The sequence below is a fragment of the Strigops habroptila genome, chromosome 5 (assembly GCF_004027225.2).
Source record: "Strigops habroptila isolate Jane chromosome 5, bStrHab1.2.pri, whole genome shotgun sequence".
In the NCBI taxonomy this organism is placed as follows: Eukaryota; Metazoa; Chordata; class Aves; order Psittaciformes; family Psittacidae; genus Strigops; species Strigops habroptila.
Window position 1 is genome coordinate 8,874,871 of NC_044281.2, and position 22,504 is coordinate 8,897,374.

The 22,504-nt window shown below is 38.2% G+C and overlaps 1 protein-coding gene across 6 annotated transcripts in view; it reads left to right on the forward strand.

Annotated features, from left to right (window-relative positions):
* The window catches only part of MYO1B (myosin IB), a 114,352-nt gene that overhangs the window by 47,855 nt on the left and 43,993 nt on the right, over window positions 1-22,504 (forward strand). For all 6 annotated transcript variants that reach the window (XM_030488923.1, XM_030488926.1, XM_030488928.1 and 3 more), the window contains exons 4-10: window positions 2,416-2,510; window positions 5,942-6,046; window positions 8,932-8,978; window positions 11,617-11,680; window positions 20,895-20,993; window positions 21,341-21,444; window positions 22,055-22,202. In XM_030488923.1, coding sequence (XP_030344783.1) covers window positions 2,416-2,510; window positions 5,942-6,046; window positions 8,932-8,978; window positions 11,617-11,680; window positions 20,895-20,993; window positions 21,341-21,444; window positions 22,055-22,202 — 662 coding nt within the window. The remainder of the gene's footprint in view (window positions 1-2,415; window positions 2,511-5,941; window positions 6,047-8,931; window positions 8,979-11,616; window positions 11,681-20,894; window positions 20,994-21,340; window positions 21,445-22,054; window positions 22,203-22,504) is intronic.

Here is a 22,504-nt window from a genome sequence, read left to right on the forward strand (position 1 = left end):
ATAATGTGTGCTGGAACAAGCTTTTCTGAGTGCCACGCATTGTACTCTTGAATTTACAAATCTATCTGCAGCAGCGTTCAACAAATATTAACTAATTTCCTAAATATGTCCTGTAAGAGAATCTGGTAAAGTGTTACTGCTACTGTAGTTTGGATTCTGGACAGTAATGTGGATGCCAGAAATTGTGTCATGGTCTCTCAGCAGCAGTAGAATATTATTATTTTTTTGCTAGTTCTTCAGCATCTTGGCGGCATCACAAATTGACTTTGTTGTAATGCTAAAAACATTACAGCCTGTTACTTTCTCGAAAAAACATTTTCACCTCCAGTTGAGCTACTGAGTTCCAGTGCTTCAATCACCATAGCAGTATTAAGTTTGAGTCTTAATTTGGGTTCAATGGTATATGTATCAAAAGGAGTTAATGATCATGGTTGTTGAATGGATGGCCCAACCATCTGCGCAGAGAGAAGAATAGTAATTTAGTGCTTCAGACAATGTTAGTGGGTGAGAAAAGCAGTGAGAGAGATGGACCTCTGGGTTGGTCGTGTCACTAGACAGGCTGCAGGAGAGAACAGGAGGGGGACTCAAAGAGGGAGGAATGAATGACAGAAGCATCATTGGCAAGAGCTAGAGAGGGAGGGGAAGGTGTGATTATTTAGTAACAAAAGAGCCATAAAAACATTTACCTGTTTTTCAACCTTTTCAGAGTGCTACTCGCTTGGTTTGCTGGTCTCTTGCAGGATTGCTGAGCTGATAACATGGTGCAACCATAAAAACAAAAAACTCAAATAAGCAAATATGAGATGAGTCTAATACTGATGAGGGATGAGGAAGTGTAAACGGTGTTGCACATGCACATGATGATAAACTGTGGACAATACGACATGCTCTCCATAAACTTTTTTGGGGAGCAAAGCCAGGAAGAACTACCTGAGCTAAGGGACAGCGGTAACAATAAGTATGAACTAGCTTAAGTATATGTAAGTTTAATATTTGAAGCTTTCAAGTCGTGGCAATAGGAGCCTCTAGAAAAGGCTCTGTGTGGCTCTCACTGCTTGCATTGTGTTGTCCATGGTACCTCCAATGAGTTTCATGACAGAGAGCTTGCTTATCTTTAAAGGAATTGTGGTTGCCTGTGAAAGCACTGTATGGTTAGATTATTCAAAACAAATATTTGATCTGTCTGTACTTATCAGCTGAATGCAAAGCTCCTGAACTGTCATAGAATGAAGATCAAGTGTCTAAAAGGTGCATTGAACCTGCAATGATTATGCATTTCATGTTGACCTGAGAGTTTGTTCCTGTTTTTTATACATGGTTTATTTATTCCATGGAATAAACACTATTCAATTTCAAGTACATACAAACACTAAATATTTTACCAGGTGGAGTAATCTAACAGAGCTCTTGGTCTGTGGAATGGATGTTTACTTCATGTAAAAATATACTGTGTTTGGCTACCAGATTTTTTTCTTTAAATTGTATAATGCAAGTGTGTCTTTTTCATTGGATTTTATGTCCTCTTTCGTATGCTACTTGTTTGAGTTTTTCCAAGGGGCTCTAATGCTCAGTTTCCAGAACTGAACTGAATATGGAATGCAGTTCAAACAAAATCAGTATTACTCCTTCTCTGTCTCAAAATTATTACTAAAGAAAACTAAATATAAGTAACACATCTGCATTTCTCCAAAATATATATTGCTGCATAGCAACAAAGCACATCTGGATTCACACTATAGCCCAATAGTTTCAGGGTCATGATCTTGAGAGCTCCATGAAGAGACATTTTTGGCGCGGGAAAGCTGTTGATTCTTACTATATTCTTTAATTTCACTACATGATATCACCTTCACTGAGTTAAGAATACAATTACTGGGAAACACTTCTCCACATTTATGCAAAAGTCCAGCAATACTCAAATGCTTAAAATGCTCAATATTTTATAAGGTTCTGAGATTTCTTCATACTTTCCAGAGTAGAAATTACATCTTATGCTATTGTTAGTCCTCAGATTCTCCCGTTTCCTTCTTTGTAAATGTCTCCAGCCAGAACACGTTCTGTTGATGCATTGACATTTTGTTCAATGAAGAATATGGCATTTTGGTCAAAATCTCCCTGAAATTTTGTGAATTTATTTTGAGCTTGCTATCTTTAGAGAAACTTTAGATTATGCTTCCTTGTTCCTGGAGAAAGTCTAATTAAGCCACTGAGAAAAGTATCCATTTTGCTTCTGTGGATCTTTATATTCTGAAAAGTGAATGTTTCACCACTTATAGAACATTGGCACTTGAGGTTTTGTTTGTGTTGATTTTAGTTTTGTTTTGTTGTTCTTTTCCTCCCCCCGCCCCCTTGGATGTGAAGGACAGAGTGTAGTTATTGTTGGTGGTTAATTCTCAATTGACTATTTCTTTGCAGCTTTGCTCTGTCAGATGAAGCATACAGATCCTTAAGGGACCAGGACAAAGATCAGTGCATCCTTATTACAGGAGAGAGTGGAGCTGGGAAAACAGGTAATAAGCAGTTTTGATCTTGTTAAGAAACACTGAGAGTTGTTCAGAGTCTTGCAAATTGATGCTAGAGTCTGCAAGAGTTGAGAGATCTCTGTATCTTTTTGTGTCTGGTAATTGCAGAAAATGAATGCTGTCAGGCTTGTTGGTGTAGATGTGAACTTAAGATAAACTAGTGTTTTTCACATAGTCACCATGATGCCATCCTATTGCATGTTAGTACCGTATCTTCATCTGCGTGCAGAGTCATACAAAAGTAATGCTGGTTTGTGACAGAGTATTGCAAAGGCCAGAAAACTTTCAGGCTCTCCCTGAGGGAAACATGAAGATGGAGAAAACTGAATGCTTGTGGCCTTCTAGACTGGAAGACAATCCTTTGATACTTTTGCATATCTTTTAGTAAATACAGGCATTTAAACTGGATTATGCTATTTATCCAAGGAAAATAAATAATAGTAGCTGATTACTTTGGAAATTTCATCAGTCTTTTGCATGCTGTGCTCAGCTTCAATTCTGAGATTGGCTTATGAACCAGAACACTGTGTTTCTCAGGCAAAGCTGAAATTGCCTTGAAAATGACTGATGATTTTTAAAATGGAATGGTAGAAATCAAGTAAGGGTTGCATAACTGCAGAACATTTTAGGTAGACCTTAAAAAAGAAAGAAGCCAGTTATTTTCTGAAATAACAGTTTAAAGCTGAGGTGACTTGCAAAAGAGACAGCAGGTGTGAATACGTACATCTGTTTCATGTAATTTAAGAGATTTTTTCCTTTGAATCTGAGAAAATGTGAAGCTTTTTATGCTTATACTTAGCAAGACTTAAAGTGCATAACAAGAAGTTGCTTTCTAAGCCTTTTGTGAAAATGTAAAGCATAGGCTTTGTCTTTGATTAGTAACATCCAATTGAGAAGGCTTGAAATATAATCTTGTAATATAATCTTTTTCAGTTCAATAACATGAAAAAACATGTGTGTTCGGTAAAAGTGTATATTAAAATAATCAAGTTCCTATTAATATGATTGTTAGAGATTCTCTTTAGGAGTTCAGACTTTAGAAAGGAGTTCAGTACTGGTATTGTTGTGAGTTTCTGAACTCCTCTACTTGTAGAGAACATTCTGGTAGATTTAGATTTGTATAGAGATTGTGACGTCTGTAATTTTCATAGCCATATGGGACGTAATATGAATTATTCCTTCTTTAGAAAGGTAAGTACAGAATAATACAGGATTTGAAATTCAAGTCAATCGTCAACTCAGAACGTGTGCTATTCTCTCTCTAACATTTGATGTAACAACTGTGGCTGAAATGGGGCTATTAGCTGAAAAGTCAGGTTTTCATTGAAATAAAAAAGGCAGTTAGAGGGGCGGAGAGGAAGTTCCTGGAGCTGAGGAAACAAACTTGTTAGTACAGATTCTATTTAACTCTGGTTTAGATTTTTAGAAGGCAGAACATTTGGTATATTTAGGCTGGAAGAATTGAAACTGAACTGTCATCAGTTGGTTTTTTTATTATTTTTATTTATTTCCAATTTTGTTCTGGTTTTGCTACATGTTTATATTGCTAATTGATAGTAATGTTGTGCAAGAAAACATGGCACATTACCAGAATGAGTGGTGTCTTTAAATGTTTTTGTATCTCAAGGTGATGATTCCCTTCCTGATGTCTTTATCGGACCAAACAGAGATCCCAGTGAAAGACAGGGCCATTATTTTCTCTCAGTGATGTTCAAAGTCTATCTTGAAGTCACTGTGTTGTCCTAATCCATGTTACTTTAGAATAGCTTATTTGCTGCTTCAGTGTGTGCTTCTCTCAGTGGTTGAGTAGCTCTACTTAAAGATGCTGTCTGTTTTAGGAAATACTTTAAATAATTTGGTACTTCCAAATCCATTTCTGAAGGAAATGGATTCTTAAAAATGAGAGCTGGATTTGAGGCACAGTTACAGGAGATGGGAGGCCTTGTGGGCACCCCCTATAGTTCTTGTTCCCTGCTTGCTCCCTGTGTTGCAGGTTTGCTGTTTCCTCCACAATATGGGATAGTAATTTAATACTGGCAAACAAATTTCATTAAAAAGGAAAGAATCAAAATCCAAGGCGTAACTTCTTGTTTGTCAGTTCTTTCCTGAAATGAAACCCTTAAATTTGTAACAGATCTCTGAAGAACAAGTAATGGGTGTTTTTTATGACCACTGCCTTGAGTTGGTTGGGACTCCAGCTGTTGGTAATTACATTGTATATCTTCTTGAGATTGCCTCAAATTTCACTCTCTTGCATCATACTAAACATCACAGACTGTTTATAAACAGAATCTATTCTCAGCTGCTCTCTGTCATGATGAGGAAAACCGTAAGGGTTGGATGTATTATTTAATATTTATTTCTAGCTGTATATGGGTGATGGATACCCATACGAACCCAGCTTTGAAAGTCCAAAAATTGTTCCAGAAAGTGTATACCTTCAAATTAGTTTCATTGTTTAAATGAATGCTTCACTTTCTCTATTTGTTATACTTTGAAACAGACTGCATAATGTTATGTGATGGTGCAGTTAGTTACTTGCAGTGTACTTTGAGTTGTAATTACATTGTGTATAGTGTTGTATGTTTACACTTGTGTTATGTTTATCTACTGATATAAACTGATTAAACTTTGTAACTAGAAACTGCTTAGGCCTATTTTCTTCAGGCTAGATTAAAACACCTCTCCTGTGAAGACAGACTGAAAGACTTGGGGTTGTTCAGCCTGGAGAAGAGAAGGCTCCGGGGAGTCCTTAGGGCCTACAAGAAGTCTGGAGAGGGACTTTTTATAAGGGCATGTAGTGACAGGACAAGCGGAATGGCTTTAGACTGAAAGAGGGTAGATTTAGATTAGATATTAGGAAGAAGTTCTTTACTGCGAGGGTACTGAGGCGCTGGCACAGGGTGCCCAGAGAAGCTGTGGCTGCCCCATCCCTGGCAGTGTTCAAGGCCAGGCTGGACGGGGCTTGGAGCAACCTGTTCTGGTGGAAGGTGTCCCTGCTTGTGGCAGGGGATTGGAACTGGATGAGCTTTTAGGTCCCTTCCAACTGAAACCATTCTATGACTCACTGATTTCCAATGTGTCAGCTAGGGATAATGATCTTTCCTTACTAAATGCCTCTTACAGAAGCGAAATGAAAAAGCAGCAGGTAATGTGCCATATCTACTGGTGGCTTCTTTAGCTTGAGAAGGCTCTAGGTATTTACAGTAGGGCTACTGATGTAATGGTGTAGGTCTCCTAGCAGGATGTGTTCCTTTTTCATTTCCAGATGGTACAACAATGTAGAAGAAAACCAAGATGAAATGTGCTTACAGTTCCTGTCTGGCATGGTGAAAATGTGATGGAGATCAAGTCTGCAAATCATTTTATGGCCTATTCAACAATTCTTACAACTGTTTTATTTTGCTCTCCCCCCACAGAGGCGAGCAAACTTGTCATGTCATATGTAGCTGCTGTGTGTGGAAAAGGGGCAGAGGTTAATCAAGTAAAAGAACAACTTTTGCAGTCAAATCCAGTTCTTGAAGGTAAGAATCTTATGGAGCATGTACGAGTGTATTGCCTCTGTGTGTATTAGCATTCTTGCTGAGCTGCTTTGGAAAACTGCGTTGGTTGTTGTTTCATTGTTATTTGGTGTCCAAAACCATAGGAAATACTTTCTGTGAACACAGCTACAAGATTTTGTTCAGTTATGGGAAGGTTTGGTTGAGAAGAAAACCAATTCTCTTATGATGGGAGAGCTTAGGAAGTTAGGTCATATTTCCCAGACTCCTCCTGCTGCTCTCCAAGGGCATACCCTTTCTTAACCCTGCCTTGATGATGCTTGGCTGTATCAAAAGACTTCAGTTGCTCTGATTCATTTCCTTCCAAATTATATTATTATTATAGTCTCTAGTAAATAAACAAGCTCTGTAAAGCATTATTTTTCTTTAGGAAAAAAAAAAGGGTGAAGAAATAGACCTTAAGAAAAAAAAAGCCAATCCATACACACGCTTTTTGTTCCCTGAGACTTATTGTTCCCTGGGTCTGGTGACTTCGTTGGCCTGTCTTCCTTTCCTGCTCTCCAATGAAAGACTTTTTCTTTTCTTAGTCATTTTAATTTAAAGTCATTGGCTGCCAGAAACAGGATTTTAATTTTTGCGAGAGATAGGATATGTGTCCCTCAAAGATTGCAGTTTTGTCCCACTGTCTAGTAGTTGCCTTCAGAAGTGCCTTGGTTAGCATTGACTTATTGAGGTCTATTGTGTTTATTTCTGGCTCAGTCCATGCACAGCTCTCCAAGCTATTGTAGCGCTGAGACAAATTCTCATGACTGCTGTACAATAATTCTGCATTATGGCCAGATGATATGCAATGTTTGTAAGGCTGTCGAGTGTCACTATTCTATTTAATGCCTAGCTATCTATACCATAATTTGAAGTTTATAGGGAGCAAGCACTCCAAAAGTGAGAACATGGCCAGGGAAATCAAAAAAAAGGAAGGGAATGCAAAAGTAGGCTGAGAGCAGTGGTGAACTGGATGGGTAAAATGTGGTCATTGACTGTAATTGACATGGAGTCACTGACAATACAAACATTGTAAGCAAAGACTTGTAAAGGAAGGATGAAATGTTAAAATGTAAGAATAATAAAAATGCTGGATGGGCCTTTCTTTGATGATGAGATATGTTCCACATAAAGCTGAATGAGGGGATTGCAATCTTCCATTGTTTTGAGTTCACAGAGAAAAGTGGTGTTGCTTTTATCACTGTTCTGGAAGGCAGATTTGAGATGTAGATAGAAATAGTATGGGAAGTATGGAGGGGTTTTTTGCCGAAGCTAGATTGTTCCTTAGGGACTGCTAAATATACTGTATTTCTTGTTGTTTTGTGAATATTTGTTTTCATGCAAGAGGAATAGACTAAGCTTACAGAAGACTGCCTTATCATTTTAAGGTATTATTTGTTCTACTTGCTGCTCTGGTAACTGACTATTTAACTTTTTGGAAGGTAGGATGCTGGATTATTCCACGAGGCTGCTGAGCAAGCCTGGCTGCTCATATACGCTTTAGACAGAAATGAAGCATTTGTGGTTAGATTTATTTTTCTTTGGTTATGTAGATCTGTTTCAGTTGAGCTGCAGTGCAAGAACAAGACATTAATGTTACATATGCATAATTTATCTTATGGGATTTTTTTTATATGACTACAGTTGCTACTGTAAATTAACTTTTAGAAACAATGAACTTAAGGGAAAACTGAGGAATGTGTCTCATGCTTTATAATGGAACATTTGTGCTTGATTCTGTGCAGTTATAAATGATGCTACTGTTCATCACTGTGTTTAAGAAAATGCAGCTCAGAGATTTGGTTGTTGAAAATATGATTTATTGCAGGGCATAAAGATTTTAAAAACAATTCTTTCACTTATCCTGGGCCTTCAGGAGCAACAAACTTTTCCTTGTGGCTTCAGTTCTTTGATCAAGAATAAGTCTACTCATACAAGTTTGTTGAATCCTAAAAGCATGTATTTATTTCTGTCCAAAAACATTGACTTGACTTGATCTTTGAAAATATATATGCTAAATAAATACTGGGATAAATAAAGTCTCCTGTTGGAGTAGGAGCACTAAGCTTAATAATGTAGGGGACACTCCTGTTCGACTCAACATGCTTTGAGAATGTGTGATGTTAGAGCTTGAAGTGCCCTCCAGTCTGAGTTCTTGTCCTGCCTATGTTCACAGTTGATGGCTGCCCACCTGAATGTAGGGAGCCCTGGGAAGCCCTTCCTCTGAGACTTTGCATTGTCAGAAAACTTGAGCTAAAGTAATTAAAACCAAACTATTCAGAAAGCTAGTTTAGGTCAAGCTGAAGAGACTGTGTTAAACTTTCCTCGTAAATCAGATTATTTCAGCTGATTAATGTTCAGCTTAAGCTAGGATAAATGTGTTGGAATAGCATAAATCAGTTTCAAACCATTGATTGATTGAACTGTCCCGTGCAAACGATTTTCAAGTGTCATTCTGTAATTTCCTCAGTTCTGGCCTCAATCTTTTACCATCTTCAGTTAGAACTAAGATTCATTTTTTCCTCTGAGTTGAAGACGAAGAAATATTATAGTTTAAGTTATGTGGGTAATAACATTTTCAGTTTGATTCAAACCCCAAGGATACGTGCTCAACCGAGGTGCAGTTTTGTCTTGAAACTATTTCCCCTTGTATGTTTTCCTTTAATTTCTTTAAACAAAGGAAGTGTTGAGACAAAACTTCCTTGGACTTCCATAGGTGTTTTCTCATCTGTCACACTCCATGTATCCCCAGTGACTGATACCCAGAAATCTGTGATTCCTTTAAATCTATAAACAGTCATAGATATTTTTGCATTTAAATATTTTGTACTGATGTTGTTGTCATATTTGTTCTTCTCTTTCTCCAGCTTTTGGAAATGCCAAAACTGTGAGGAATGACAACTCCTCTAGATTTGTAAGTATTTTCTTCAGGGCTGAATCTGAATTCCTTTTAGGGGGAGCATGTTACGTTATTGGCTGTTTCTGTCTTACCTTGTATCAGACATCAAGGCACCTGTAAGGAGGGAATGAAGAATTTGAAGAGAGAAGTTTCTCACAGTTGTCTGAGGGCCATGGCATTTGGAGAACTTGGAAAAATCCATCACTTTTACAAACACCTTCAGCAGCAATCAATATTTCATTTTGTATATTCAAACATGTTCTCCTTCCGCAATGTGTCAGTAGTGCATTATTAGCAGCCACCTCTCTTTTTAAAACATGTTTCACCTCCTTGTCAGAAATCCTGTTGGTTTCTGATGTGGGCATAAAGTTCTACTCAGAATCAATGTTGAGGCTAAAAAAAGAAGAAAGAAAAAAATAAATAAATTAGGATGTGACAGTCTGTGACCGGATGAAAACATAATTACAGCACAGCTGGATTCTTTAGTTTTCTGGCACTGGTGGCTTTAATGTCAGTGGCATGTCCCTAGCAACTGGTCTGCTTAGCAAATTGATCTTTGTGTGATCTCCTTACACATCCATATGTATACATTTTTTGTTAAAATTGCTACTTTAGGTTCTCATTTTCTTTCTGTGATGTTTCAAACTGTGCTTACAACTTTAGTTTTAAGAATTGTAATGTTACTTTTTTGCTTATATTCTTTATAATGAGCTAGTTGGATTCAGGCTTTTCTTAGCATGGAACTGAATGTGGAATTATAAGAATTGACAATTGGCCAAATGTTGAAACTAGAGTGGGGAGATTCAGAAGTGTGAGTACTCATCATAGTTTCTCCCGCTAAAATCAAAAGACTGAATGCAACTTTGTGATTTGCTCACTTGTGTGCAGAAGAGTAATATTGTGAGCTGTGTAAAGTAGACAACAGAAGACAAATTAACACACTGGGAAAATGCTGCGTGGTGAGTTAAAAACAAATGGATAAAAGCCTGGGATATTGTGACACTGGAAAGTGGCTTTTTTCCACATGGGAGATGTCTCTTTCCTTCCCTTCTGATTCTCAAGGGTTGATGATGTTGCTCCACGTGGCTATGAATGCTCCTTCTGCAGCTGTCATTGCCCCTTCTTTTGTGAACAGAGCAGAGGGTCTTCATTGCAAGGTCAGAGACAAAATCTGAGGCACTGTAGAGAATTTTTGGGGATAGAAAGGGTAGAAAAATTGCAACTGTGAGAGAATGCGTACTATGGAAAGGAGGAGGAGACAGTGAAGGGGAGGAGAGGTGCCGTTTGCAAACAGAAGTCTTTCCAGGACAAAGTGCAACCCACTACTATTCTGCCTTTCAAGTCCTTGCTTATAAATACAAAGCTAAAAATACTTTTGGAAACATCCAGCTGGCCCAGTCCTTGGGAAATTAAAATATAATTATCTTATTTAATTCTTATCTCAGAAATATGAATCAGCTCAGAGTTAACTTCAAACAAGAAAGTACAAGTACTGTCCTGTCTAGCCTGCCTCAGCTGCCAGCAAGGAGAAGAATAGAGTTTAAGTAGAGTCAAGCCAATCTTGACAAAATACCCAGTAAATTAGAAAATATCATTGAGAGAGTCATTGTAAAGTGCTTGGTTTTATGTTCTGTAATTAAAATTCAAAGAGAAATTAAAAAAGAAAGCTCTTCCTAAATGAAGTGAATAAGCAAGTATAAACATAAGGCTTCTCTTTTCAATAGGTTGGTTTTGTCCTCTGTTAAGTAAGCACCAGAGGGTGGTGAGATCATTTCTATGCATGGTTTGTGGAATTTGGTTGAATTACTACCAGCAGTTTTTATCTTTCTAAACTTCCGTGCCAATGTAAGCTGCACTGCTTTTGCCTCTTCTACACAGTATGGGTCTGTCCATTTTGTCACTGTTAAACGTACATTAAACACTTGTCATATACCTTAACACGATGCAAAGACCAGAGCGATCTTCTGTGATGTGGAAAAGTCAAACAGAAGTCAAGAAAACACACTGTGCCAGTACAGCCAGAAATGAAATTGCTTTTCTGGTGACAGTCTGCTAATTGTTGCCTCTGGTCTCCTGAGTTACGAGGGAAAGAGTTCAGTGGGAAGAATCCATCACTTTTACAAGGCAGGCACACGCTTAGGGACAGACACCCCACGATTAACTAACAGTAATTGTTGCCAGCCAGTCCTTCATGCCAAACTGTGCGGCTATCCTTCAATGGCCTTGATTCACGCTCTGAAAACATTTTACGCTGAGAAAATAAGTCTGTGTGGAAGATAATTTCTTCCTGCATTCTTCTGTTAATAAGCATGGTAATACCTACATGGCCACAAATATTGTCTGGTGTTCTTGGCGTTCTGGAGAAATTTTGTATAACGTGCATTTTCTTCATAGAACTTTAGAAACTGAGCAAATTACTGGGTTGAATTACAAACCTGATTAAATCTATTCTCATGAAAACCTCTGGCTGTGATAATGCAATTGTCTTAGAAGCTTTGAATCATTTTGTGTGCTTCAGAATCTGACAGAGTGTGCAGGAGGTTGCCAGATTCCTCTTTTAGCCTGTAAAAATGACCAGCTAACTTCTTAAAAAATGTCTTGAGCAGTTTTTTTTAATCAGAACTTGCAGTCTTAAATTATGTTGCTTTCACAGGGAAAATACATGGATATTGAGTTTGATTTCAAGGGTGACCCACTTGGAGGAGTTATAAGCAACTGTGAGTATTACTCTTGGCATCAGCATATTAACAGCTTAAAACATTTTGTTCAAAAAGGAAGATGGTTAAATTATTGAAAAGATGAGCTGCATTTGTCTAATCGAATCTTTCTCCATTACGTGATAAATTCTGCCGTTTAATTTTATTGTTTTGGTGCTGAATAGGGTACCTTCTAGTGAGTGAAAACAGACTTGAAGAAGAAAGCATGAATAATGAACTTTAATGTATTGTTAAAAATGTACTGAGTAATGTGCGTGGGTTCGTATACTGTCTCTGAAGCAGATAGCAGATGGATAATGGTGTCTGAGGGTCTTTTTATACTTGAATCCCTGGGGTCAGTTGTGTGACTTTATTTGATGTGTCATGTATTTGTGGTAGATGAAGTCTGAGATATGCTGTTTTGTAATGTTTAAAGTGATACGAAGTATGCTAGGGGTCAGCAGGAGGTGGGTATGTTTATTTGAAATCAAAGCGTTCTCTACTAGTTTTAACATACCTCACAGAGTAGGAGAAGGCTTATCATGAGAGAGGACAAATGGCTGTTGAGTTTAGGGAGTCAAAGGTGGCCTTGGAGGTTGTTACTTGACATGAGAATGCTGCTATAAAATCTATAGCAATTTAGGAATTTTAACCAGCTCTCTGTTGGGGAGAAAGAGGCTGGGAACTGAGTGCCAGTCCAGGATGCTTTGGCTTTATTTCCTTTTGAGAGTTTAAATGCAGCTTTTCAAAGAAATTGCTCTTCTGTGCTATATAAATCCATGTTTGTTTGCTTTTCTTATTTTTTAAAAAGGGATGGATGAGGGCAGTGAGTGACTATACTAGGTGTCACTGACCTAACCTTGACCTCTCTTCCCACTCGGCCAAATTCATCGCTGTTTCTAAGGCTGACTTTCTGACTCTCTTGGCATTTTACTGTTTGTGAAATAATGAGAATCATCCAAGGTGAACTGAATGCTCCACATGCAATACCAACATTTTAAAACAGTGTGAAAAATTTTACACATAAATATAGGGCTTGGTTTTTTTCATAGGGCAAACATTTTTTCTGGACCAGGTCACCTTTTGGAACTGAAAGAGCATGATTTTTGTGACAGAGTAGATCTGGAAACTCAAAGCAGTCACTCTTGAAGTGTTTACAGCTATCTATTAGCTTTGACGTTTGGCAGTGAAATCAGAGGCAAAACAGACTCAATGTATTCATCAATAATTAAATGTGAACAAAAGGTTGTAGCAGGCTAGCTGTGTTGTTTGTTCCTTTTTATTTCACGTTCAAAAGAGATACATAGGAAAAAACCCTCTTTTGTAGAGTGGACATTCAGCAGTTTGAAAGTACTGTGCTGATTCATCTAATTAAAATATTGTGTCATATCAAAAAGCAATCCAAATAGTTAGTCTATAGTTTATCTGCCTTATAAATCTTTGCATGTTGTAATTACAACATTGCATGTAATTATAATGGTGTGATGACAAATGTAATCAAGGGCAGACATATTTTTAGATCTTCCTAAAAGCTGCCTATTTTAGGCATCCTCCTTGTCTTCTCACATTTAATAAATATCTCATAGCAAGAAGATTAAATTTAAATATAAAGACCTTATGTGTAAGCCCTGTTGTGGAAAAGACGTTACTTGTTGAACTGTGAAATACCTCATTTAATGTTCACAAAATTTGATAGTCCATCCTTCTCTTTAAAAAAAAGAGTTTAAATTCTGCACAGTTTTAAAGCAATTTTATTGTCCTGCCTCTGATCTTTTCCACACATCTGCAGCATTGCATTGCAACAGAAATGTTCCTGTTGTGAGATATCACCATTCTGGCGACACTGGAGCTTTACATTCTTTTACACCACTTACAATTTACTCTGGTTTTAGTCAAATTTAGGATTTGTCTTCTTAATTCATCAAGTGGGAAGTAGTGCTGAAGTTTCCTGTCCTTAAAAGGGAAGTATGATTAGATTTTTCATAAATATTCTTTGATTTCTGACCATCCATTGGTATTGTGTTAATATGATGTGAAAATGATATCATGATATTTTGATTAAACTTTAATAGTTGTATCTGAGGAGCTTGATTTCCAAACATCAAAGAAGTTAGTAGGCATTTTGGATCACAGCCTATGTCACCAAGCTGTATTTCATATTGTGAGTGGCTGGAGGCAGACACCATGGACATCTAGTTTATTTTTGTGGCAGGAAAGGTAATGAAGGTAAGCTATAAATTTTATCAGACTGGTAAAGATAAGCAGAGACCCATTAGGCTAAAAGGTCTTGTTAGAAATGGTCTGGTCTGTCCTACTCTGAAATGCTGTGAAGCTCTGTGAGAGGCTAGTCAGTTTGTCCATGACCTTTCATGTAGGGCTGATGCTATTGTGACCTTCCCTTGGGCCATTCTTCTGATGCCCTCCAATGACCTTTTACTTCTTAATGACAGCGGTTAACCTACAAGTGAACCTTTCATGGAATGGAGCTAGAGGGGAAAATTATCATGACAATGCATACTGTGTCTGTCCTGTCCGGTTTGCAGTGAATGGAAATATCCATTTGCTTTAGTGGGAGCAAAGAAATCTGAAATTTTTAATGTGCCATAAATGGAAGAATAAATACTTTGAGTAAAATTAGAATGGGAATAATAAAATGAAAGGGATTTGTAATGGAAGGGGTTTGTGACACCTATTAAGTCACAAGTGGCATGTTCCCAAACTGAAGATAATTTTATGTTTTAACAGTGTAAAATGCACATAGACTCATTACATGTATATTACATGGCTGCTCAGAGCTTCCGACTGCACTGATTTCCAAGACATTTGACATATTGATATATGTGCAGTCATGAAAAGAAACAGAGTGGAAAATTAGAGATGAGCGTGATTTTTGGAAACTCTAAATATACTCCTTCAGTCAGGAATTTTTTTTCCTTAGACTACAAAAGAAAAATGATTTCGGGTAGTATGTGTTGTGTTTATTTGACCCTCTGTCTGAAGAACGTGAGGGGTAGGGGTGAGCAGGAGGGTGAAGAAGGCTCAGTAAGCTGAGGTGTGTAGTAAGCCCGACTTGTTCAAGTCCTCCCTTTTTGTTACTTTTATGTGAAGGTCCCAACTTGTTTTCCTCATGGGTGGGAGATGCAGGAATCCATGTAAGGTGAGGTGCATAGTCCTGGTGTTAGCTAACAACTAGTCCATCTATTCATGGGCTGACCTGTTTTCTGGGGGGGATTAGGAGGCTAAATTACTCCTGTGGGCATTTCTGAACACTGAACCCTTGCTGTATTGTCACCTGTGGTTGTAGACATCCCATTACTGTTTTGTAACAAACACTGGTTCCACTGAAAGGTATGCTGCTGCTTTAAAATGCATTGCCCACCAGGTTAATTGCATTTATATTTTCTCTTAGTGAATTATGAGTGTATCTGCTCTTTCTGTCCTCCTGTGGGATGTTCATGGTTGCTGCTGTTGCAATGAACAGTCTTGTCAGTGTTTATGTGCTCAGAGGGTTTTTTGTCCCCCAAAGCACTTGTGAGGAAAGGCACTTGGAGAGTTGAGTAATTAACTTTCTTTCACCTGAGTGTAATATTGTGGAAATACATGACAGAAACTATCAATGCTAGTCTTAGTTTTCCATTTATTGTAACTACTCTGTTAGTGGGGATGAGAGCAGGAGAAAGGAGAATAGTAGTTTCTTTTCCACCTGTAATTATAGAATAATACGTATTTTATGTAAAAATGGGCATGTTTGGTTTTGAAGTAATAGGTGCAATATCTTGTACAGCTCTAAAATATGACTCTGTCTACAGATGCTGCATCTGTTTTGTACTCAAAGCAATGTTTGTGTGTACACTTGGTTTGTTAGTTTTGTGACTGTTTTGTGTACACTAAATTTTATGGTCGAAATGGTTTTGCATAGTACAGTCATACTTTTAGTTCAGACCTCTTTAAAAGTAAGGATTTTACAACATCTTTCCCAGAATATTTCTAAGTCTTAAATTGTCACATTTCACCTGGAATTTCCTGCTGAAAGATACCTACCTTTTAGCATTAGGTGATCTTTTCTAATCTGCCTAAGCCCTTCAGTGATTTAATGATTAACTAGAAGACAACAGTGGTGCAGGTGAAGTTCAGTATATGTAATACCTGCTTTCGAAAAAGCCATTTTTAACCAGCTCAGTGTACCTAAAGTCCAAATAACAAGTGATTAAGAAAGGCCTCTGTTTTGCCATCTCTTTCGACAACAACATGAAAGAAACCTATGATGTTTATTTAAAGCAGCAACTTTTTAAAGTTAGCAAAGCGATAGTGATACCTTTACAGGTTATTCTTCTTTACAGTTTGTTTGTTCGTTTAAAAGACAAAAGTAATTACCCACTTACTGAGAAATCAACAACTTCGGCTTTTGATTTTAGTTGTGTGATTGCTGTTAGTAAGCTCCTTTGCTTAGGGAAATATTACACAAATTTTACAGTTAGACATAGTGAAAAGAGATACTCGTTCTTGTTGATTTTTGTTTAATCTTAGCTTGTTCCAACGTCTCCCTTGGTGTCCCTGTTAGCACAGTTGCCAGTGTTTAGGCAATTGCCTTGCCTAAATTAAGAAGTGTTTAAAAAAACAAACAATAGTAAACATTTTGATTAGCTCATTTTTAAACGCCACTTACCACTTGAGTAATCATGATTTAACACTCCTAAAACTGTGCAGTCATCGTATTTTCACTGCACATACTGCCCAAATGGTAGTTTTTGTTTGATACAATTACGGATGATTTCATTCAAGCAAACATTAGTATAAACTTGGTGGGAATAATGGGAAAAAACTCCTGATTAACCACTACTGGATTTTCTTTTTCATCAATGGCTTTTTTTGGTGACAGCTAAAGAACCAAGGTAGGAAAACAGAAAAGATAATTTAGCAAAATTTTATGTAACTTTGGTTGAATAGCTGTAAAGGTCCTTGGTCATGGAAAGCTGAAGAGACTAAAATAAACTTTTCCTGGATTATTCAGAATGTACCAAGGTACTGTTGGTTTTTCTTGGTTTAGTGTTTACTTACTCTTTTCTTGAATGTTGATTCAATTTCTAGTATATTTAGAGAAATACAAATATCCTAAATTTTTCTGCAATGGTCAAGTAACCAAAAAGAAATCAGGTAGATTTGTGCATCAGAGTTTGCAGAAGTATTCAGCATCAAGTATTCAGTGTAATTTCTTTTTTTATAATTTCTTTCATGCTGACTTCAGTCAAATGGTTTAGCAGGATGCTCACACAGATCTCTTGCATTTAAACCAGTATTATCTAGGAATAACAAATAATCTTCAGGACCTGAGGAATGTAGGTGGATTTTGAGTCACTTGAATGAATGGATATTCAAACAATATGGTATAAGAAGTGTTTCCCAGGTGGACCTTTCCAAAGGAATTTAATTTTTACAGTTGCTTTGATACAAGCAACATGCTAAATGTTTCCATTCAGGCAAAAGCATTGTTAGATAATGCGGAAGGAATCCATAAATACACCATATGTCGTTCTGTATGTTCTCTCTAGATAAATCCGTATAGTCATTATACATAATTTATATAGACTATATAACAAAATGTAGCATGTATAGAGATTTGGGTTTTTTGCTTGTATGGGTTTTCATATAGGTAAGCACCATCTGTCCGCACATGCCACTGTAAACAGAATTACCAAGTGGATGTGTGCAGAAATCTTCTCTCTTGGATGCTTAATCCGCAGAATTTGTAACCATGTGAGAGTTAACAGAAAAGCTACAGGTTGTGCAGTAGTTGCTTTAAGGAAGGTATATTTGGTTGATATATTAAAATGCTAATCAGGGCAAACAAAGGGAAGAGTTTTCTGAAGAGCAGGGCAGATGGTCTGGGTCTTTTCTAGCAGTCTGATTTCAATCTGCATGGGAACAGAAAGAAAAGGGGGGGAAAAAGAATGAATATAGCTTTAGAAAGAATTGGTAACAGCTGCGTTGTTAAGGTAAATACCTGATTGTCTGTCAGTAACTGCTTTCTGGAGCTTTTTTCCTCAGTTACAAAAGCTGACAGAATATGGAATATTGGGGCATTGGGAAGCTCACTGTTAATTAGTTAACCTTATTGCTTCTTAAGTATATAAATAAGATGAACTGCGGTGAAAAATCCAAGACAGTTATCCTTCTAACATAGCTAATTTGGCATATGTTCAAGAAACTGTTTGTTAAATCTGCTGAAGGCATGCATGTAATTAGAAGAAGGCTTACGATATGTGGCTGAGCTTTTATGACAGCGTTGGAGTAAATTTATATGTAGAATATTTTTAAACCCAAATAAGCCAAGCCACACTGCTTTCAATATACTTTGGAAATAGAGCCATTTCCTGAAGTGTGTGTAGCCACTGCGGGAGCTGAAGTTGTTTATTTCTTTGAGATTAAATTTGGCTGCAATCCATTCCAACACTTCACTGGAGAACTTTCATAGCCAGAGTGACTCTGAACTGCCTGGCCCCTTGCCTTCCCTTTCTCAGCCCAAGTATTAACACTTGGATGGATGGTGGACCAGCCTCTCCCTTTCAGTTATGCATTAAAAACTAGAGAGGATTAGGTATCCAATAGTTAAGTTAGAATAGAATAGAATAGTTAGAACTAACTGGTTAGGTTAACTAACTAGGATGACTCTGAGTTTGAACCACAGCTCAAGGAGAGCACCAAACGCAGGTGAAGTTAGAGGTGGAGTGGCTGCACACCAGGCTGCTGGTGAGAACTACAGCTTCTGGTCTGTGCTTTTCCAACATGGCATCAACCATCAGATGTTAGTCATGTGTGTTTAAGAAAAAAAAAGGAAAGAAAAGATGTCAATGAAATGGAAAAAGCAGAAGTGGAAATCTGTAACCTGCCCCATCCTAATGTAAAGATGAGCTGCTGGCAATATGTGACAGCCACTTTTTTGGGTATATCTTGGGTGTGCTTTGCCACCAGGATGCGCAAAACTTCCAGGTGCTGAAACAGGGCCACCTTTGGAAGGAAAGAGACTGTAGGGTTATTGAGTTATAAAAATACAAATGTCCGTTTAAACAAGGCTGAAGTTCTGATGTGGTCACACAGCACATTAGATGCTTCATACAGTCAGATGCTCTGGCCACTGGGAGCCTTACTCACTATCACCCACGGTGCTGGTTACACTTCTGCTCTCAGACAATTGCATGTTTATGGAATAACATAGTTCAGCTGGTCTGTAAAATATTTGAAACTTGCCCTACAATAAGCCAACCAGAACATTAATAACACTGTCTGAATTCTGTCATTTTTGTCACTGGTTAATTATTAAAGCAGAAATTAATTTTTGAATCTGTTTTGTTTATTTGGAGGGGGGCCTCCTAATTAGATAATTTTGTGTGTTGAAGTTCGGCCTTTGGTTCCTATTCCACAAGAAGGGCTGTAACCTTAGGTAATTACAATGGACAACACAGGCACAACATGCTGCTTATAGATAGAGAAAATATGGATGGACTCTATTGCACTGCTCTGCTCATGAAGTGAACCCCAGAGCAGGCACTCCCCTTGGGCTAAGCCCTGGTGTGCCAGAAAGCCAGTGGAGCCCAGGGGTTGCGGCTCCCTGTGGCAGGGATAGAGGGGGGTTGCGGCACAAAGGGGGCTCCACTGAGCACTGCCTCTACCTTGCCAGATTGCTAAGACTAAACAGGCTCAGTTTCATTGGATGTTGTAGTAGCCAGGCAGGGGAAATGTTCAGCAACCCCACATAGAATCATAGCATCATAGAATCGTAAGGGTTGGAAAGGACCTTAAGATCATCTAGTTCCAACCCCCCTGCCACGGGCAGGGACACCTTGCCCTAAACCACGTGGTCCAAGGCTCTGTCCAACCTGGCCTTGAACACCGCCAGGGATGGAGCATCCACAACCTCCCTGGGCAACCCATTCCAGTGCTTCACCACCCTCACTGTAAAGAACTTCTTCCTTATATCTAATCTAAACTTCCCCTGTTTAAGTTTGAACCCATTACCCCTTGTCCTACCACATGTCCTTAAATGAATTGGTGTTCCCGGTGTTTTACCTTTGTTGAATGTCTCAACTTTGTGGCAGCTCTTCTGTAGATTGACAGCCAAGCTGTGATGATTTCCCTTTTGGAACTTTCTTCTTGCATGAATGTAGCCTAGAGAGAACTTAACCACAGTCAGAGAGCTATAGTGGGTGTGTGGTGGTAGGTACATAGGGAAACTCCTTTGTTGTGTACTTGGAATGAGGCACTGAATGTCTTGGTCTTCGTGTCGCTGAATATATATGTAGCTTAAGAGAAACTGTGTACTGGGAACTGTGGGTTTGCTATCTGGAAAAATGGTATGGAGCCCTTGTTTGCCAGTGAGAAAAGAAGGAAAAACCAGTGAGTGACACTGATACCTGTCCAGGGTTCTCTTATCGCACGCCTCTCCTGGTGTGCTGGGAACCACAGCCTTTCCATGCAGCACGGGCTGTGGTCACCAGCTTTGTAGTGTCACCTCCATGGTAAATATGATGGAGAGTCTGAAGTGTTTGCAGTGTGCTACAAGTCAGTCTGCTTCTGCTGTCTGCCTAGATTCCTGCCCTTATTGGTAAGGTCTAGAAATGTGCCCATCACTCATGGTGGTGGTCGAAGCGATCTTGTCAGATTATTCAGTGAGTGCAATGATGCTTTTCAAAGTGCTGCTTTTCCATTTGACTTTAAGTGTCTTATGATGGAGCTTCTGTCAGTCCCATTGGGAGTTATTTCATAGTCTGATGCACCTGAGGATCACAAAGTGCTACGTGATCACTCAGTTTAAATTCTTTATTTGGCTTCCCTCTTTCGTTTTCCCATCTTCCCTGTGCTTAGCCTGTTGACATTTCAGTTCTTTTCAAACCTTTGCCCATATAATCATTCTCACCAAATCTAAATTTAGTGGTGGTACTGTAAATTGGTTGACATCTTTTGAGCACTTTGCCTCCCTGACATGAGTTTTCTTTGCAGCTCACAGACTGCATCTTTTATAAGTGTATTGGGTTTACGGCTTGCTCAAATGACTTATTTGAGAAATATGTACTAATGTGATACATTGTGATAAGGTTTGTGCCTACCATTTATCACCTTCTAATTTGCTGATGATGATATAAAGCAATGAAGTAGAAAACAATGGGGGATTATGTCCATATTAAAGAATTTTGCGCCAGCAATCTTTCCCTGACATGTAAGATTTTGTTTGCTTGTTTAGATCTGCTGGAGAAGTCTCGTGTTGTTAAGCAGCCAAGAGGTGAAAGAAACTTCCACATTTTCTATCAGATACTGTCTGGTGCATCGGAAGACTTCCTCTGTAAGTGTTGCCTCTGTGCCATTTTCAGATACGGGTTTTCTTCATACTTAATGTGCTGTTCCATACCCATCATCTTTTGTGGGAAATGTGATATGGTGGTAGCAGCAATAGTAATACCAAAGTAAATATATGGTTTGGTATTAGCCAGATATCTGAGTCAGAAATGGCTTTGCAATGTATTATAAACAAAGAAGAAAGCCTATTCTTATTCAGAAGGCTCGTAATAAAGATCCTTGAAGAAAACTTAAACCTACTAGTAACAACAGCTCTTGACAATACTGGTTCAGGGATAAAAGAGCTACTAACAAGCATGCTGTTACTAATGATATTTTTATTTGATTTATTAGGCAAACTTAAACTGGAGCGGGACTTCAGCAGATACAACTACTTGGGCCTTGATTCTGCCAAAGTGAATGGAGTGGATGATGCTGCAAACTTCAGAACAGTTAGGGTAAGAAGAAACAGGGGTTGGGTGTAAATCCCAAAGGGCTCAACATGAATGCAGAGGTTTTATGCCCTAGGTCTGGCCATTTGTACTGGGCTGGGCTGAGAGGGCCATCTTCTCTGAGTGCTAGCACCCTTGGTGCAAGAGTATAGCATGTTTGTACAGGGAAGCTTAAGTACAACTAGAAAATACAAAGAACCAAGTTTCTGGAATGTTCAAGTGGAAATACGAAAAAGGCAAAAAAAAAAAGGGAAGGAGAATAAAAAAGCAGCCCAGACCCCTTGATGAGACCATGGAAAAGGTTATATTGTGTAGCTGCTTATCATGGCAGTGATTGAGCTTCGTGAACCCAGTGATGCTGACCAAGTTGAAAGAAAAGCAGGCTGGGATGGTTCTCAAGATGATTTACCATGGTGCTTTTTGCTTGATTGTACGCGAGGATAAGAATAATACAGGACCCGATTACCCAGTGAAAGTACTGCATTTTAGAAACACGCAAACTGAAGGAATCCTAGAAAAGGACTGGATTGACATTCATATTCATTGTTATTCAACCTATCTTTTATATATATATGTAGGTTCTTTTATCTCATAGTTTTATCTGTCCCCTTTACAGAATGCAATGCAGATTGTTGGCTTTATGGATCATGAAACACAGTCTGTTTTTGAAGTGGTGGCAGCCGTTCTGAAATTGGGAAATATTGAATTTAAGCCTGAATCTCGTGTGAATGGACTAGATGAGAGTAAAATCAAAGATAAAAATGGTAAGATGAGATTAGTGATGGCAGGAAGACCACTAATTTGTCTGAAGTCATTACTAATTTTGTGATTTCTGTAGACATACAATATCCTTACGGATGAATTAAATTAGATTGTTTCCAGAACTTACTCGCAGGCAAGTATGGGTTGAATTCTGTGCAGTGTCAGTTGTTCTGTTTGAAAGTCCACAAATGATTATTTTCTTTTTTTTCCACTTTATTAACACTTTCTTGTGAAATGTTAAATGGTGCTAAGCATTTCTGTAAGGGCTTGGTTATTCTGCAGTGGAGGCTTTTTGGTTTTTGTA